This window comes from Phocoena phocoena, chromosome 5, assembly GCF_963924675.1.
Source record: "Phocoena phocoena chromosome 5, mPhoPho1.1, whole genome shotgun sequence".
In the NCBI taxonomy this organism is placed as follows: domain Eukaryota; kingdom Metazoa; phylum Chordata; class Mammalia; order Artiodactyla; family Phocoenidae; genus Phocoena; species Phocoena phocoena.
In genome coordinates this window covers 63,278,024-63,297,185 of record NC_089223.1, presented here as the reverse complement: position 1 = coordinate 63,297,185, position 19,162 = coordinate 63,278,024, and the positions used below count along the sequence as shown (strand labels likewise).

At 39.9% G+C, this 19,162-nt stretch overlaps 1 protein-coding gene across 1 annotated transcript; it reads left to right on the top strand.

The window, feature by feature from the left end:
* Positions 1-1,137: 1,137 nt before the first annotated feature.
* Positions 1,138-18,841, top strand: ARL9 (ADP ribosylation factor like GTPase 9). The gene is made up of 4 exons (XM_065878200.1): positions 1,138-1,413; positions 4,220-4,382; positions 7,004-7,179; positions 18,662-18,841. Exons 1-4 carry the CDS (start codon positions 1,138-1,140, stop codon positions 18,839-18,841), a joined length of 795 nt encoding a protein of 264 aa, XP_065734272.1.
* Positions 18,842-19,162: the final 321 nt, after the last annotated feature.

Sequence of the window (19,162 nt, the reverse complement as noted above, 5' to 3'; positions counted from 1 at the left end):
ACAAATTGAGGAGTATACATTTTTTCAGTTTTTAAGCATAGCATTTTCAAGACTGCTTGGAAACTGCTAACCTTAAGAACTACTTAAAAACTGTTGCATCACTGAAGCTTTCTGAAACCTGCAGTTCATTCGTTGTTTCCTTTTAAGCCTGTTTGAAATGTAGATCTGATGAAGGTAAGTCAGTTTATTGCATTAAGATAATTTTGTTAGATTGTAAACTATACTAAAGGGTCCAATTTAACAAAATAATAAAAAAGAACCATCCATATACTTCTCAAGCAGTGTAAGCAACGTTACACCACCTTTGCAAAGCCCCGTGGGTACCTAATTTGTTACATATTAGATCATTGGGAGAGACTAGGCTATTTTGTTTAGTTGTGGTTTTAATACACGGTATTACCAGTATCTGTGATCCTGGCAGACTAATCTCCAGAGAAAAAATTTTTAAGCGAAATGTAACAGATTTAAAATAAGGGAACCATTCACATTCCTGTTTTTCCTTAAGCATCCTGGATAGCGTCTCTAGGCGCTGCTGGTGGACTTAAACAGGACGGAGGGCGGAGAGATTCCTAACTTCACTCTCCAGGCTTGTGACTACTGACGAGGGGAAGGCGGGGCATCCTCTGGTGCGCCTCAAGCGTTCTCCGGGTCGGAGACACGAGGGCTGGGCGGGCTCAGGGAGGAGGCGGGAGAGGTGAGAGGCTAAGATCTGGGCGTCTCGAAAGGGCTTTCTGAGACACCCTGCCCAGCCCGAGGGGATCTCCCGAGGAAGTGGCACCCGGGAACGATATTCCTGTTTGACCAGACTTTCCGAACTCCCGCGGCGGGGCCTCCCAGACCCCTCGCCTGGGCTCGACCCTTCTGGCTACCCGCGCCTTATCCTCTCCAATTCGCCTACCGCCCCAGGGCTCGGCGAATCCGCTGCGCGCAGCCCCCGGCGAGCAAGCGCCGGACTGCAGTCGTCGTCCCTCGGGGCCGGGGTGCTGGCGCCGCGCGGTGACCGCGGGGGAGTTGTACGCTGCGTGGACCTGCGTCTCCTCCTTGCGCCTCCCGTAGGGGCCACTCCTGCCGGGACCCCGCACCGCAGCTCCAGCGCGCGGGCGCGTGGGAGGAGGGAGGGAAACAAGGGTGGTGGGGATGGAGAGGGGGAAAGTGAAGAGAGAGAAGGGAGAGGAGCCGGAGAAAGAGAAAATACGGAGAAAAGGAAAGGAGGAGAAAGATAAAAAGAAGGAGGTGGAGAAGGAGAAAATTAAGGAAAAAGAAAAGGAAAGGGGGAGGGAGGAGAAAAGTAAGAGTAAAGAAGAGGAAAAGAGGAAAGGGCGGGGGACGGAGAAGGGGAAGGAACAATTTACGGAAAAAGAAGAGAAAGAGAAGGACAACAGCACGTTGGCAAAGCCGCCGCTGGAGCTGCCGGTAAGAGACGGGTGCCTCAGACCCTCACCCAAGGCCGATGTCAGCGTTCTGGCCGGAGCGCCGGCTCTCGCGCCGGAGGGAATCCGGTCTCGTGTGCGGGCTTTGTAACCGCGGATGGAGCAGGTGTGCCAAGCTGCGAACGCCATCTCCCCAGCCCCTTGCCCGCTCTCACCCCTAACCCCAACCCTGCGTCCAAGGTCTAGGTCTAGTGTTGAGGAAGGTCAGGTCTCGTCTGGTCTAGTGTTGAAAAGGAGGCCTTAGTCGGGTTCACGGGAGCGCGGGGAACAGCCCTCTTTCCAGCCCCATCTCTGTCCGACGCCCAACGCTAGCTCCCAGTCCGCCCACGACACTGAAACCAGCCCCAAACCCTCACCACACATGCGCTCTCCCAGTCTTTTCTGTTTCGTAAGTTCCATGTGGGAAGGTGCAGGCTTCCTGAATTTGTACAGGATGTGTTCTGGGTCCCTCTGGACATTTTCTGTGGGCACTGAGGTTACTACTTCCATTGTTTTCAGACCACCAGCGCCCAGAAGGGACGGGCACAAAGGTTTAACTGAGAGGTCTCAGAAACCAGGCACTGCAGTCACAAAAGGACAAATACCTATGATTCCACGTATATGATGTACCTAGAGTAGTCAGAATCGTAGAGAATAGAATGGTGGGGCCTGGGGGAAGGGGGAGTGCGGAGTTCGAGTTTAATCTTACAAGATGAACAGTTTTGGAGATGGATAGTGGTGATGGTTGCACAATATTATGAATGGATTTAATATCACCATATGTTTAAGAATGGTTATGATGGTAAATTTTATGTTGTGTATTTTACCACGATTTAAAAATTGAGGGGGAAGAAGGAAAAACAGGCATTATTTGGATCAGCTCAGTGGACTCTGTGCTCCTGGAGTTCCTGAGCTCAGAGCTGCTTTCTGGTTCTAAACAATGTGAATTATTAATGGAGATTTGATCTCTGGTAAAACACAGACTACATAGGTTCACATATAGTTAAATGAATAACTTTTGCAAGGAACAGTGGTGTTGAGAATCACATTTCGGGTCTGAACTCCTGGTTTACAGTAACCCCAGCTTTTCTTAAGAGATTATAAATATCAGGAGGCTTGTCTTTTAGACTAAAAAATAAGCAAAATGTAAAGCATCAGTGACTGCAGAATTTCTAGGGGTTTAGGAGCAGCGATATGGTTGGAAAGGGAGTAGGGAACTGTTTTTATTCACAAAATTTCATAGGATCTAAGGTGCCATTATTTTAGGTAACACAAACAAAGAAAAAAAATGCTGCCAACCAAAATATGACATACCATAGATTGTAAAGTCCTCATTTCAGAGATGTTAAAATGTGGAAAAAAAAAAACAACCCAGAAAACAGCATCTTGGAACTGATGAAATATCTTGGGATAGCCAGAGTAGAGCCATTGGTGGAGATAATGAGGGAGACACAATCCACATCTTGCAGCCAGTTCTTGGTGGCATCATTGCTTTAAAGCATCCCCTTCATGCATCAAGTCCCTCTTCCTTACCATCACTCTCTCAGAATGACACTATGACATTTAGGTGTGGGTAAGAGGGAACGGAAAGGAAGTGGGGATGGAGAGAGGAAACACCTATGGAAATACCTTTTGCTTTAAGAGCCATCAAGAATACACTCCAAAAACAAACATTCTGTTATTCACTAGACAGGTTTATTAAATGCTGCCCTGTACACAAGACCCTATTAGACCAGAGCTTAAACCATCTTACTTTTACATAGATCTTACATATTTAAAAAAAAAAAAAAAAAGAGATGGGAGGTGGGATAGACATTTAGTGCTGTTTAGGATCACTGTTTTTTTTTTTTTTTTAACAGAAATCCAGTCTAAGTCTAATGTCAACATTTAGTGTTCAAGCAGAAATGTATATGATTATTATTTTTAAACCAATGCCACTGAAGACATTTATTAGTGTTTTTTATGCATGAGAAATCTCTTTAGTAGGCTGTTTGAGAAATAGAATTCCTGTGAGTAATCTGGCCGGATTGTTGCTTATTTATTACTGTTTACATTAAAGTTTGTACCCTAAAAATCACCTTTCTGAGCACTCTGAAATTTCTATTTCTGCCTTCATACCAGCCTGCTCTTCTTGCCCCTCAATCACTTGTCATAAAATTTTCTAAGGTTGGTATATTGGTAGAATGCTTCTTCCTAAAGTTTACATCTAGTTCATCAGGTTTTAGTGTCAGACTTTAAATACTCAATTATGATTAGAACTGGTTTAACAGTTTCTATAATCTTCGCCTTTTCATTTATGAGGGTAACCTTGCCCTAAGGGCTTTTAATCTAGTGATTCAACTGGGAAGACAAGACAGATTAATAATATGAGACCTTAGATGCTTACATGCTGAGTGGCAAAGTCAATATATGGAACAAGTAGGCCCCAAGACCCCATACAACAAATTGAATTCTGTTGCAGTCTCCAATAGACATGAACTCAGGAAGCAAAGTGAAGTCTGAAAATTGACCTTGAAAATATGGCATCTCCCATAAATCCTGATATATATATATATATATAAAGTATTTATTTGGTAGATTGACCAGGAGTTGGGGGATGGAGAGGGGGTATGCAATTAATATCACATAACTGATGGCTGATTATATAAAATACAAACTGACTGGTACAGTTTGTTCTAGACCTATTAAATGTTTTGCGATGTTTTATTCTGGTTTACAATTCCACAATATTATTGGCAGGCACACTGCCAGGAGCCAGGAAAAGCAGGCCCTGATAGCATAGCTTTATTGACTTATCTTTTGTTTCACAGGAGAAAAATAAGCAGATCCTAGTGCTGGGCCTGGATGGAGCAGGAAAGACCAGTGTTCTCCACTCTCTAGCTTTAAACAGAGTCCAGCACAGCGTGGCACCTACCCAAGGTTTCAATGCAGTGTGCATCAGCACTGAAGACAGCCAGTTGGAGTTCCTGGAGAGTAAGCTGTCTTTCTCAGTAGTTCTGGGGATAACCGATAGCCTATAGCCACATTATCGTTATACCTTAAGCCAGATTTAATGTTATCAACATTGGGTCATTGTGAAATGAAACACTGGGTCAGATTTTCCTAGACTTTCAGAATGCATGTGTAGTTTATTGCTTGGGTACAGTGTGGGAATCACTTTCTGTTCTTTTCATTTTCTTCTTTTTGCAGTGGTGGTGATAAAGGGGAGTTGAGGGGAAGGCTTTCGCACCCCTCCTATAACAGCCTCCCTCCTCCCTTACTACCCCAAATATAAATGCAATCTAAGTAAATACAGTGTGTTTCCTTCTCTGCAAATGCAAATAGAGGTAAGCTCCAAACCTCTTGTAACCAGATGGCAACCCAGAAACCCCTCCTCTAGCAGTTCTGGAGTCACCACCTCTCAAAATATTGCTGTACCCCAAAGTTGCATTAGATCCTCTTGTCTCCTCTTTACACTCTCTCCTAGGATGATTTCACCTTTCCTCTTGACATTAAATACTATCTATATGCTAATGACTCCCAAATTTATCTCTCCAGCCAAACATATCCAGATGTTGCCTGACATCTCTACCTGGCTGTCTCACTGGCCTCTCAAGCCTAATATCATCAAGACAAAATGTTCGATATATCTCCGTATCTGTTCCTTTCCCTTGTAATCCAACTGGTCAGTAAATGTCTCCTCACCCATCAACATGCTCAAGCCAGAAAACTGGGAGTTTTCTGTACCCCCTTTTGTACCCCAACTCCAGCCTGCAAGTAAAATGCTATGAATTTTTGCTTTCATTCAGTTGCGAAGAGAAAATGATGGGCAGAGAAATTGGTAAGCCTGCAGGCAAATCTTTATGATAAAAGCATTGTTAAGAATAGAGTTTTCAATTTCCCCAGAAGCTATGGAAGAAATAATATTTTTAATGAAATGGATGGCTAACAAAAGTCTCAAAATATAAAAAGTGAAAAGAAAAATGGGAAGGAAAGGAAAGGGAAGGAAAAAAAGAAAGGGAGATAGGAAGAAAAAAGAAAACTCCAATTGGGGGAGAAATGGACAGATCTGCCGTTAGAGTGAGGGGTTTCAACATATCTTTGTCAATTATTAATAAGATCAAGGAGAAAAAATATCCGCAGAGATATATAAAATTTGAACACAGTCAACAAGTTCGATCTAGTGAATAATATAAAATTGTCCAATTAGACAATTTTAGCCACATACAAAAGTTAAAATTCACATTCTTCTCAAACACTCACAGAACAATTACCAGCAATGACCGCTTACTGGGCCATACAGCAAGTCTTAACAAAGTTTTCAAAGAGGATGCATCATACAAGCTGTGTTCTCAACTACATTGCTGTCAAGTTAGAAGTTAATACCTAAAAGATAGCAATCCCTGTGTAGGTGAAATGTCATGGTGTTGCCAAAAACATGGGGAACGACATGTTCATTTACCTTTAAACTACATGTGTTAAAACCATATGAATTACTTGGATTATACACATTCTTTAAAAAAATTAAAAACACAAAATACTTTGAAGAATGACTAGCCTGGCTCTCCATACAAAAGAAAACAAAGACAAATCAACACCCTTTCCTATTCGTTTTTTAAATGGTATTGTTAAGTCCCTATAACAGGAGTCTGCACACTTTTTCTGCAGAGGGCTCGAGAGTAGCTAATGTAGACTCTGTGGCCGCATGGGCTCTGTGCAGCTACTCAACCCTGCATACTGCGAAAGCAGCCAGAGACCATGTGTGCACAAATCTATGTGCCTGTGTTCTCATACAACTTTATTTGTACTGAAATCCAAATGTGATATAATGTTCATGTGTTACAAAATGGTATTCTTTTTTTCCCCAAACATTTAAAAAGGTAGAATCCATTTTTTGTTTGTGGGCTGTACAAAAATAGGCAGTGAGCCAGATTTAGGCTGTGGGCCATTGTTTGTCATATTCTGTCCCAGGAGAAAAATAAAAACTGAATTCATTGTGTATGTATTATTATCATTCCAAAAAGTTTCTTCTGGGAAGAAGCAGCAGAATGAAATAACCCAAAGGAATTTCTTCTGAAGCAAGTATTCCTGAATGCCCACAGGATCATATTAACTCTTTGTGCAAGATTAAGAGAGGAAATTAGTTCTGGGATTTTGACAAAGGAAAAAAGTTGTGCAAGTGAGGCTAGCCAATGACATTTAAATCAGTCCATTTGAAACTTATTTTAGAGAAATATGTGTTTTAACCCACCACCCTGAATTATTTTAGTATCCTACTCCCATTCGCTGAGCTATACCTGACAGGCATTGGCCATCGTGGCTGCTGTGTATAACAGCTCAGGAGACATCCACTGTAGTACAAATTTAAGATCTTTATGCTGGTCCTTTGTGTTCCAGAATGAGTGACCAGCTTGTGGAGGGTAAATATTCCCACCAATCATTTCCCCAGTAACATCGCTCAAGTTGTTTGAAGAATTGGGTAGAGTCTCACAGAGGTCTTTTATCAGAATATGTATCCAGTGTTCAGGAATTATCAAAATGTGTCTTTCCTGCCCCCCTCAGTGGACTCTTCTGAGGTTTGTGTGTGTGTCTTCCTTCTCTACCGTTCTTTGTAGTTGGTGGCAGCGAACCTTTCCGTTCCTGTTGGGAAATGTACCTGTCCAAAGGATTGCTGCTAATCTTTGTGGTGGATTCAGCAGATCACAACAGATTACCTGAAGCCAAGAAGCACCTTCATCAACTAATTGGGACAAATCCAATCCTTCCTCTGGTTGTGTTTGCAAACAAACAGGTAAAAATTTGTGCAAATATAAATTGTACTCAATAGTTTTATTATTAATACAAGAAGTAGAAATGTCTACTTTTAATAGCAAGATATTCAATAATATGTTGTATGTTCAGTTCAGTTTATACTATTAGATCTATTGGATTATACAGTCAGCCCTCCATATCTGTGAATTCAACCACCTGTGGATCAGGAAAAAAAAAAGATTCTGGAAAGTTCCAGAAAGTAAAACTTGTATTTGCCACACATAGGCAACTATTTACATAGCATTTACATTGTATTAGGTATTATAAGTAATCTAGAGATGATTTAAAGTATATGGGAGGATGTGCATAAGTTATTTGCAAATACTGTGCCATTTCATGTAAGGGGCTTGAGCATCCTCAGATTTTGGTGTCTGCTGGGGTCTTGCAGCCAATCCCCCTCAGATACCAAGGGACAGCAGTAAATTCCTTGAGAACAGAGACTATCATTCACCTTTGTGTCCCTTATAAAACCTAGCATAATGCCTTGTACATAGCAGGAATTCAACAAATACCTGTTGAATTTATTTTTTTTAATTTAATTTTATCTATTTATTTTTTACAGAGCAGGTTCTTACTAGTTATCTGTTTTATACATATTAGTGTATATATGTCAATCCCAATCTCCCAATTCACCCCACCACCACCCCCACTTTTCCGCCCTGGTGTCCACATGTTTGTTCTCTACATCTGTGTCTCTATTTCTGCCCTGCAAACGGGTTCATCTGTACCATTTTTCTAGGTTCCACATATATGCATTAATATATGATATTTGTTTTTCTCTTTCTGACTTACTTCACTCTGTATGACAGTCTCTAGGTCCATCCACGTCTCTACAAGTGACCCAATTTCGTTCCTTTTTATGGCTGAGTAATATCCCATTGTATATATATACCATATCAACTTTATCCATTCATCTGTCGATGGGCATTTAGGTTGCTTCCATGACCTGGCTATTGTAAATAGTGCTGCAATGAACATTGGGGTGCATGTGTCTTTTTGAATTATGGTTTTCTCTGGGTATATGCCCAGTACTGGGATTGCTAGGTCATACGGTAATTCTATTTTTAGTTCTTTAAGGAATCTCCATACTGTTCTCCATAGTGGCTGTATCAATTTACATTCCTACCAACAGTGCAAGAGGCTTCCCTTTTCTCCACACCCTCTCCAGCATTTATTGTTTGTAGATTTTCTGATTCTTACTGGTGTGGTGATACCTCATTGGACTTTTGATTTGCATTTCTCTAATAATTAGTGACGTTGAGCAGCTTTTCATGTGCCGCTTAGCCATCTGTATGTCCTCTTTGGAGAGATGTCTATTTAGGTCTTCTGCCCATTTTTGGATTGGGTTGTTTTATTTTTGTTTTTGTTTTGTTTTTGCGGCACGCGGGCCTCTCACCGTTGTGGCCTCTCCCGTTGCGGAGCACAGGCTCCAGACGCGCAGGCTCAGCGGCCATGGCTCAGGTGCCCAGCCGCTCCACGGCATGTGGGATCCTCCTGGACCGGGGCACAAACCCATATCCCCTGCATCGGCAGGCGGACTCTCAACCACTGCACCACCAGGGAAGCCCGGGTTGTTTTTTTTTTTTAATACTGCGCTGCATGAGCTGTTTATATATTTTGAAGATTAATCCTTTGTTGATTCGTTTGCAAATATTTTCTCCCATTCTAAGGGTTGTCTTTTCGTTTTGTTTATAGTTTCCTTTGCTGTGCAAAAGCTTTTAAGTTTCATTAGGTCCCATTTGTTTATTTTTGTTTTTATTTCCATTACTCTAGGAGGTGGGTCAAAAAAGATCTTGCTGTGATTTATGTCAAAGAGTGTTCTTCCTATGTTTTCCTCTAATAGTTTTATAGTGTCCAGTCTTACATTTAGGTCTTTAATCCATTTTGAGTTTATTTTTGTGTATGGTGTTAGACAGTGTTCTAATTTCATTCTTTTACATGTAGCTGTCCAGTATTCCTAGTACCACTTATTGAAGAGACTGTCTTTTCTCCACTGTATATCCTTGCCTCCTTTATCATAGATTAGTTGACCACAGGTGCATGGGTTTATCTCTGGGCTTTCTATCCTGTTCCATTGATCTATATTTCTGTTTTTGTGCCAGTACCATGTTGTCTTCATTATTGTACCTTTGTAGTATAGTCTGAAGTCAGGGAGTCTGACTCCTCCAGCTCCGTTTTTTTCCCTCAAGATTGCTTTGGCTATTCAGGGTCTTTTGTGTCTCCATACAGATTTTAAGATTTTTTGTTATAGTTCTGTAAAAAAATGCCACTGGTAATTTGATAGGGATTGCATTGAATCTGTAGATTGCTTTGTGTACTATAGTCATTTTCACAATATTGGTTCTTCCAATCCAAGAACATGGTATATCTCTCCATTTGTTTGTGTCATCTTTGATTTCTTTCATCAGTCTCTCATAGTGTTCTGCGTACAGGTCTTCTGTCTCCTTAGGTAGGTTTTTTCCTAGGTATTTTATTCTTTTTGTTGCAATGGTGAATGGGATTGTTTCCTTAATTTCTTTTTCTGATCTTTTATTGTTATTGTATAGGAATTCAAGAGATTTCTGTGCATTAATTTTATATCCTGCAACTTTACCAAATTCATTGATTAGCTCTAGTAGTTTTCTGGTGGCATCTTTAGGATTCTCTATGTACAGTGTCATGTCATCTACAAACAGTGACAGTTTTACTTCTTCTTTTCCAATTTGTATTCCTTTTATTTCTTTTTCTTCTCTGACTGCTGTGGCTAGGACCTCCAAAACTATGTTGAATAATAGTAGTGAGAGTGGACATCCTTGTCTTATACCTGATGTTAGAGGAAATGCTTTCAGATTTTCACCATTGAGAATGATGTTTGCTGTGGGTTTGTCATATATGGCCTTTATTATGTTGAGGTAGGTTCCCTCTATGCCCACTTTCTGAAGAGTTTTTATCATAAATGGGTGTTGAATTTTGTCAAAAGCTTTTTCTGCATCTATTGAGATGACCATATGGTTTTTCTCCTTCAGTTTGTTAATATGGTGTATCACATTGATTGATTTGCATATATTGAAGAATCCTTGCATCCCTGGAATAAATCCCACTTGATCATGGTGTATGATCCTTTTAATGTGTCGTTGGATTCTGTTTGCTAGTATTTTGTTAAGGATTTTTGCATCCATATTCTGTATTTTGCATCAGTGATATTGGTCTGTAATTTTCTTTTCTTGTAGTATCTGTGTCTGGTGTTGGTATCAGGCTGATGGTGGCCTCATAGAATGAGATTGGGAGTTTTCCTTCCTCTGCAATTTTTGGAAGAGTTTGACAAGGCTGGGTGTTAGCTCTTCTCTAAATGTTTGATAGAATTCACCTGTGAAGCCATCTGGTCCTGGACTTTTGCTTGTTGGAAGATTTTTAATCACAGTTTCAATTTCATTACTTGTGATTGGTCTGTTCATATTTTCTATTTCTTCCTGGTTCAGTCTTGGAAGATTATACCTTTCTAAGAATTTGTCCATTTCTTCCAGGTTGTCCATTTTATTGGCACAGAGTTGCTTGTAGTAGTCTCTTACGATACTTTGTATTTCTGCGGTGTCTGTTGTAACTTCTCCTTTTTCATTTCTAATTTTATTGATTTGAGTCCTCTCCCTCTTTGTCTTGATGAGTCTAGCTAAAGGTTTATCAATTTTGTTTATCTTCTCAAAGAACCACCTTTTAGTTTTATTGATCTTTGCCATTGTTTTCTTTGTTTCTATTTCATTTATTTCTGCTCTGATCTTTATGATTTCTTTCCTTCTACTAACTTTGGGTTTTTCTTGTTCTTCTTTCTCTAGTTCCTTTAGGTGTAAGGTTAGATTGTTTATTGGAGATTTTTCTTGTTTCTTGAGGTAGGCTTGTACAGCTATAAACTTCCCTCTTAGAACTGCTTTTGCTGCATCCCATAGGTTTTGGATCATCATGTTTTCATTGTCATTTGTCTCTAGGTTTTTTTTGATTTCCTCTTTGATTTCTTCAGTGATCTCTTGGTTATTTAGTAATGTATTGTCTGCCTCCATGTGTTTGTGTTTTTTACTTTTTTTCCCTGTAATTGATTTCTAATCTCATAGCGTTGTGGTCAGAAAAGATGCTTGATATGATTTCAGTTTTCTTATATTTACTGAGGCTTGATTTGTGACCCAAGATGTGATCTATCCTGGGGAGTGTTCCGTGGCACTTGAGAAGAAAGTGTAATCTGCTGTTTTTGGATGGAATGTCCTATAAATATCAATTAAATCTATCTGGTCTATTGTGTCATTTAAAGCTTCTGTTTCCTTATTAATTTTCTGTCTGGATGATCTGTCCATTGGTGTAAGTGAGGTGTTAATGTCTGCCACTATTATTGTGTTACTGTCAATTTCTTCTTTTATGGCTGTTAGCAGTTGCCTTATGTATTGAGGTACTCCTATGTTGGGTGCATATATATTTATAATTGTTATATCTTCTTCTTGGATTCATCCCTTGATCATTATGTAGTATCCTTCCTTGTCTCTTGTAACATTCTTTATTTTAAAATCTATTTTATCTTATATGAGTATTGCTACTTCAGCTTTCTTTTGATTTCCATTTGCATGGAAAATCTTTTTCCATCCCCTCATTTTCAGTCTGTATGTGTCCCTAGGTCTGAAGTTGGTCTCTTATAGACAGCATATATGAGTCTTGTTTTTGTATCCATTCAACGAGCCTGTGTCTTTTGTTTGGAGCATTTAATCCATTCACGTTTAAGGTAATTATCGATATGTATGTTCCTATTACCCTTTTCTTTATTGTTATGGGTTTGTTATTGTAGGTCCTTTTCTCCTGTTTTGTTTCCTGCCTAGAGAAGTTCCTTTAGCATTTGTTGTAGAGCTGGTTTGGCGGTGCTGAATTCTCTTAGCTTTTGCTTGTCTGTAAAGCTTTTGATTTCTCCATCGTATCTGAATGAGATCCTTGCTGGGTAGAGTAATCTTGGTTGTAGCGTCTTCCCTTTCATCACTTTAAATATGTCATGCGACCCCCTTCTGGCTTGTAAAGTTTCTTCTGAGAAATCAGTTGTTAGCCTTATGGGAGTTCCCTTGTATGTTATTTCTCGTTTTTCCCTTGTTGCTTTCAATAATTTTTCTTTGTCTTTAATTTTTGCCAATTTGATTAGTATGTGTCTCAGTATGTTTCTCCTTGGGTTTTTCCTGCATGGGACTGTCTGCACTTTCTGGACTTGAGTGGCTATTTCCTTTCCCATGTTAGGGAAGTTTTTGACTATAATCTCTTCAAATATTTTCTCAGGTCCTTTCTCTCTTTCTTCTCCTTCTGGGACCCCTATAATGAGAATGTTGTTGCATTTAATGTTGTCCCAGAGGTCTCTTAGGCTGTCTTCATTTCTTTTCATTCTTTTTTCTTTGTTCTGTTCCATGGCAGTGAATTCCACCATTCTGTCTTCCAGGTCACTTATCCATTCTTCTGCCTCAGTTATTCTGCTATTGATTCCTTCTAGTGTATTTTTCATTTCATTTATTGTATTGTTCATCTCTGTTTGTTTGTTCTTTAATTCTTCTAGGTGTTTGTTCTTTAATTCTTCTAGGTCTTTGTTAAACATTTCTTGCATCTTCTCAATCCTTGCCTCCATTGTTTTTCCGAGGTCCTGGATCATCTTCACTATCATTATTCTCAATTCTTTTTCTGGAAGGTTGCCTATCTCTACTTCCTTTAGTTGTTTTACTGGGGTTTTATCTTGTTCCTTCATCTGGGACATAGTCCTCTGCCTTTTCATTTTGTCTATCTTTCTGTGAATGTGGTTTCATTCCACAGGCTTCAGAATTGTAGTTACTCTTGCTTCTGCTGTCTGTCCTCTGATGGATGAGGCTATCTAAGGGGTTTGTGCAAGCTTCCTGATGGGAGGGACTGGTGGTGGGTAGGGTTGGGTGTTGCTGTGGTGGGCAGAGCTCAGTAAAACTTTAATCAGCTTGTCTGCTGATGGGTGGGGTTGGGTTCCCTCCCTGTTGGTTCTTTGGCCTGAGGCAACCCAGCACTGGAGCCTACCAGCTCTTTGATGGGGCTAATGGCAGACTCTGGGAGGGCTCACGCCAAGGAGTACTTCCCAGAACTTCTGCTGCCAGTGTCCTTGTCCCTTGGGGAGCCACAGCCCACCCCCGCTTCTGCCGCAGACCCTCCAACACTAATGGGTAGGTCTGGTTCAGTCTCCTATGGGGCCACTGCTCCTTCCCGTGGGTCCTGATGCACACACTACTTTGAGTGTGCCCTCCAAGAGTGGAGTCTCTGTTTCCCCCCAGTCCTGTCAAAGTCCTGCAATCAAATCCCGCTAGCCTTCAAAGTCTGATTCTCTAGGAATTCCTCCTGCTGTTGCCAGACCCCCAGGTTGGGAAGCCTGATGTGGGGCTCAGAACCTTCACTCCAGTGGGTGGACTTCTGTGGTATAAGTGTTTTCTAGTTTGTGAGTCACCCACTCAGCGGTTATGGGATTTGATTTTATCGTGATTGCGCCCCACTTACCATCTCAATGCGGCTTTTCCTTTGTCTTTAGATGTGGGGTATCTTTTTTGGTGAGTTCCAGTGTCTTCCTGTCAATGACTGTTCCACAGTTAGTTGTGATTCCAGTGCTCTTGCAAGAAGGAGTGAGCACACATCCTTCTACTCCACCATCTTGAACCAATCTACCTGTTGAATTTAATTCAGTAAACATTTATTGACTTTTGAATTGATTTCTACAAAATATTTGCGTGTTTAATATGTATAAAGAAGTGGTTTTAGATCAATTAGCCTGACCTGAATTTATTTCACGTACATGCATTAAAATATTAAATGTTCATGAAGAAATTGGAACCCTTGTGCAGTGTTGGTGGGAATGTCAAATGGTGCAGCCACTGTGAAAAACAGTATGGCAGTTCCTTAAAAAATTAAAAAATAGAGTTTTCATATAGTCCAGCAATCCACTTCTGGGTATATAACCAATAGAATTGAAAGCAGGAACTCAAACAGATATTTGCACAGCCATGTTCATAGCAGAATTATTCACAGTAGCCAAAAGGTAGAAGCAACCCAAGTGTCCATCCACAGATGAATGGATAAACAAAATGAGATATATACATACAATGGATATTATTCAGCCTTAAAAAAGGAAATTCTGACACATGCTACAACATAGATGAACTTTGAAGACATTATGCTAAGTGAAATAAGCCAGTCACAAAAAGACAAATACTGTATGATTACACTTTTTAAAAAAAATTGTTTATTTATTTTTGGCTGCGCTGGGTCTTCGTTGCTCCATGTAGTCTTTCTCTAATTGCGGCGAGTGGGGGCTACTCTTTGTTGCGGTGTGCAGGCTTCTCATTGTGGTGGCTTCTCTTGTTGCGGACCGCAGGCTCTAGGCATGAGGGATTCAGTAGTTGTGGCACACGGGCTCAGTAGTTGTGGCCCGCGGGTTCTAGCGCACAGGCTTAGTACTTGTGGCGCATGGACTTAGTTGCTCCATGGCATGTGAGATCTTCCCAGACCAGGGTTTGAACCCATATCCCCTGCATTGGCAGGCGGATTCTTAACCACTGCCCCACCAGTGAAGTCCCTGAATACACTTTTATGAGGTCCCTAGAGTAGTCAAATTCATAGAAATAAAAAGTAGAATAGTGGTTGCCAGGGCCTGGGGGAGGGAGAAACAGGAAGTTATTGTTTAATGGATACAGAGTATCAGTTTTACAAGTTCAAAAGAGTTCTGGAGATGGATGGTGTACAACAATGTGAATGTACTTATTTGTACACTGAACTGTACACTTAAAATTGGTTAATATGGCAAATTTCTTTATGTGTATTTTACTACAATAAAGAAAATTTAAAAAGGTGTTAGACATCTATAGCATTGTACAGGCATACCTCATTTTATTGCACTTTGTAGATATTGTGTTTTTTACAAATCAAAGTTTTGTGGCAACCCTGCATCGAGCAAGTCTGTAGGTACCATTTTCCCAAAAGCATTTCTCACTTCATGTCTCTGTGTAGCATTTTAGTAATTCTTGCAATATTTCAAACTTTTAAGATCATTATTATATTTGTTATGATAAACTGTGATCAGTGATCTTTGATGTTACTATTGCAAAAAGATTACAACTTGCTGCAGGCTCAGATGATGGTTAGCATTTTTTAGCAGTAAGGTATTTTTTAATTAAGGTATGTACTTTTTTTTAGACAATGCTATTGCACACTTAATAGACTACAGTAGTGTAAACATAACTTTCATATGTACTGAGAGACAAAAAAATTCATGTGACTAGCTTTATTGCAGTATTCATTTTTTTATTTTATTTATTTATTTTTTTGCGGTACATGGGCCTCTCACTGTTGTGGCCTCTCCTGTTGCAGAGCACAGGCTCCGGACACGCAGGCTCAGCGGCCATGGCTCACAGGCCCAGCCGCTCCGTGGCACGTGGGATCTTCCCAGACTGGGGCACGAACCGGTGTCCCCTGCATCGGCAGGCGGACTCTCAACCACTGCGCCACCAGGGAAGCCCTGCAGTATTCATTTTATCGCAGTAGTTTGGAACCAAATTTGAAATATCTCTGAGGTATGCCTGTAATGCTAAAACCCCTCTCTTAATTACTAGGGTTGCCAGTCGTAAGAGAGCTCAGTTTCTGCCATTTCTTCCACTACTTCTATGGGTGAATATTTATGGAAGTAAACTAAATAATTACAAATGACAATCTAAAAGTAGGAGCCTATATGAAAGTCCAGCATAGATGCTAGTCCAGCAGATTATTTCTAAAAGAAAAGCTGGAGATTTTTCTTTCATGAGCATCTTTAGTACCACAAACTGTAAAGATTTAGAGGATCCTGGTACATTTAAGTAAGCTGTATAGTATTCCATTGTATAAATATACCACAACTTTACCATTTTCTTGTTGGATATTTGGTTTATTTCCAATGTTTTATTGCTAAAATCAGTTTTACAGTGAATCTTCATGTATGTGTCTCCTCGTTGATGTGTACCAATATTTCTCTAGTGCATGAGGAATTGCTGGGTTTTGGATTTGTCCATATTCAATTTTGCTAGATATTACCAAGTTGCTTTCCAAAGATATTGAACCAGTTTATTTTTCCTACCAGCAGTATATGACAGTTTTTAAAGCTCCACATCCTTGTCAATACTTGGCTTGTCAAACTTTCATTTTTGCCAGTCTCATGGGGATGAAATTTTATCTTATTATTCTAATTTGCATTTCCTTAATTACTAGTGAGCTTGAACAGTTTTTCAGATGTTCACTGGTTATTAGTTTCAAATTAGTTTCATTCTTTGAAATGAATTTCCACATTTGTGAATTATCTTTTAATATGTTTCCCCAAATTCCCGTTACGGTGTTTATCTTTTGTCTTTTGAGTTGTAGGAGTCTTTCGTGTCCTTTGGAAAAAACTTTTGTCTGTTACATACATTACACATGTCTGCTCCAGCAATCTATTAGCTTATGATTTTATTTTGTTTATGGTTCTCTTTTTAATACATAGGTTTTCTTTTTTTTTTAAATAAATTTATTTATTTTTATTTTTGTCTGTGTTGGGTCTTCGTTGCTGCGCACAGGCTTTCTCTAGTTGTGGTGAGCGGGGGCTACTCTTTGTTGCGGTGCTCGGACTTCTCATTGTGGTGGCTTCTCTTGTTGTGAAGCACGGGCCCTAGGCACGCAGGCTTCAGTAGCTATGGCACGCGGGCTCAGTAGTTGTGACTCATGGGCTCTAGAGCACAGGCTCAGTAGTTGTGGCACGTAGGCTTTGCTGTTCCATGGCATGTGGGATGTTCCTGGACCAGGGCTCGAACCTGTGTCCCCTGCATTGGCAGGCAGATTCTTAACAACTGTGCCACCAGGGAAGTCCCAGGTTTTCATTTTTAATAGACAAATTTAGCAATACTCTCCTTTGTGGTTTATATCTCTTTATCAAATTGAATAAACAGAGCTATTTGGTGTCAAATTTATAACTTTTACTGGGGTTTAATAAGAAAAGATTTGTATATTCTAGTTTAAGTGTAATGCATCTTGGTTGATGCTCCTTGGCCAAAGTAATTTATTTTTTTGTATGACTCATTGGTTCAAGTTATTACATAAGTATTTTTAAAACGTCAACTTACTATCTTTACTCTTTGAGTGATGATCTCTATTAAGGCACAGTTATGTAAGTGTGGAATGCACCTGATATTTATCCCTGATGTGCTTTTATCATTACAAGGAGCCCCTCCTCCCACGCAACACCCTCCTTCTATTTTCTTCCTCTCCAATTCCATCAGTGACTTTTTTTTTTTAACTTGAGACATTGTCCACATGTTACTAGATTCATTAACACAGTTGCAAAATTCACTGCGGGCTCTAGGAATAAGTGAATTCAGGTTTCAGACAGGCAATATATTGGGAGGACCAGAAAGGTAATCATACCACATCAGGAAAAGTCTCACAGGCTCCCAGTTATGGAATTTGATAGGTTCATATTGGTACAAGAAAAAAATGACACAATATTGGACTATTTCCAGATGATGCCCTAAAGCTATGGGAAAACACTATGAAACAACAAAAAGCCAAATACAAATGCAATTTTAGGAGTGAAAATACTTAAACTTTTGCAAAGGACTTAAAAACTATAACTGAATCTGTGTATGTATTTAGGAGAGGGAATGTCAGAGGTTATTTGCATAAATAATTCTTGATGTGTGAGAGGCAGAGAAATATGTTTTGACCTTGGCATTTTGACCTCAAGGAGGTTTTGTCCTTGACATGCAGCATAAACACATGCTTTCTGTCTCCTCATTTTAATCTCTCCTCTCTCTACCTCTCCCAGTGGGTTTCTGTCCTTTAAGCCTTCCCCGCTTCTCCATCTTGTCCTCTTTCCCTCCACCTGTCCCTCCCCTCTCAGCCTCCTTTACCCACTACTCCATTTTCTAAATTCACTTCCTCCCTTATCCCTTCTCTGTCTCCCTCCATCCCTCCAAGTTTGATCCAAAATTTTTTGTTCAGTAGAAATAATGGTTGCAAACTCACAATGTGAAACTCACATTGTGAAAACTCACATTTGGCGAATGCTTAATCAATAAAATATGATATGGACAAAAACCAATTAACGAATCAAATTTCTACTGTTAAGACAAATTAAAAATAATCTTAGGAAAATAAAGATAAAAATGGAAAAACAAAATTAGAAGCAGATAGATTGCACTGTTTAGGAAATTGATTAAGGTATTATATCGACTTAACTTCATTCCAGAACATACTTTTTTGATGATAACTCATAAATGCTGATATAGTTCCAATGAAAATCATTATATTCAAACAATCATTAAGATCATAGTAATGGGATTACAGTATCCTCCATATTAGAATGGAGGTGGGGTCATTGAGAGCAATAAATGAGAGTAATAAATGTATCTATCCAAAAAGATTGCAAAATAACCAACTTTTTCTCAATTCTTTTTTCATTCTTGGTGAAGGATCTTGAAGCAGCCTATCACATTACAGATATCCATGAAGCTTTGGCATTATCTGAGGTGGGAAATGACAGGAAGATGTTCTTGTTTGGAACCCAGGTGACTGAGAATGGCTCAGAGATACCCTCCATCATGCAAGATGCCAGAGACCTGATTGCACAGCTGGCTGCAGACATGCAGTGATCAGGCCTAGGCCCACTGTGAGGCTCATGATTTGAATGTCACCAGGGAATGTTTAGCGGCAGGCTAGAAGCCAAAAGTTTCCACTTTCCAATAAAAAATAAGGCATTTCCTATTTTCTCAATGCAGGGCATATACACATATATAAGATAATGTTAATTGATTAAGACTTTCTCTATTTATATTTTGAACTTTAAAAATATTGGTAAAACAATGTATTTGGAGGGATTTGGATCTTTTTTAATTTTTATTTATTTTTGGCTGCGTTGGGTCTTTGTTGCTGCATGCGGGCTTTCTCTAGTTGCAGCGAGCGGGGGCTACTTT

What these genes read in the sequence shown, in the direction of transcription:
- ARL9 (XM_065878200.1), top strand. Translation starts at nt 1,138, where the DNA reads ATGGAGAGGGGGAAAGTGAAGAGAGAGAAGGGAGAGGAGCCGGAGAAA. An exon ending in AGCCGCCGCTGGAGCTGCCG is followed by an intron (nt 1,414 to 4,219) that starts GTAAGAGACGGG and finishes TTTGTTTCACAG; the next exon opens with GAGAAAAATAAGCAGATCCT. An exon ending in TTGTGTTTGCAAACAAACAG is followed by an intron (nt 7,180 to 18,661) that starts GTAAAAATTTGT and finishes TTCTTGGTGAAG; the next exon opens with GATCTTGAAGCAGCCTATCA.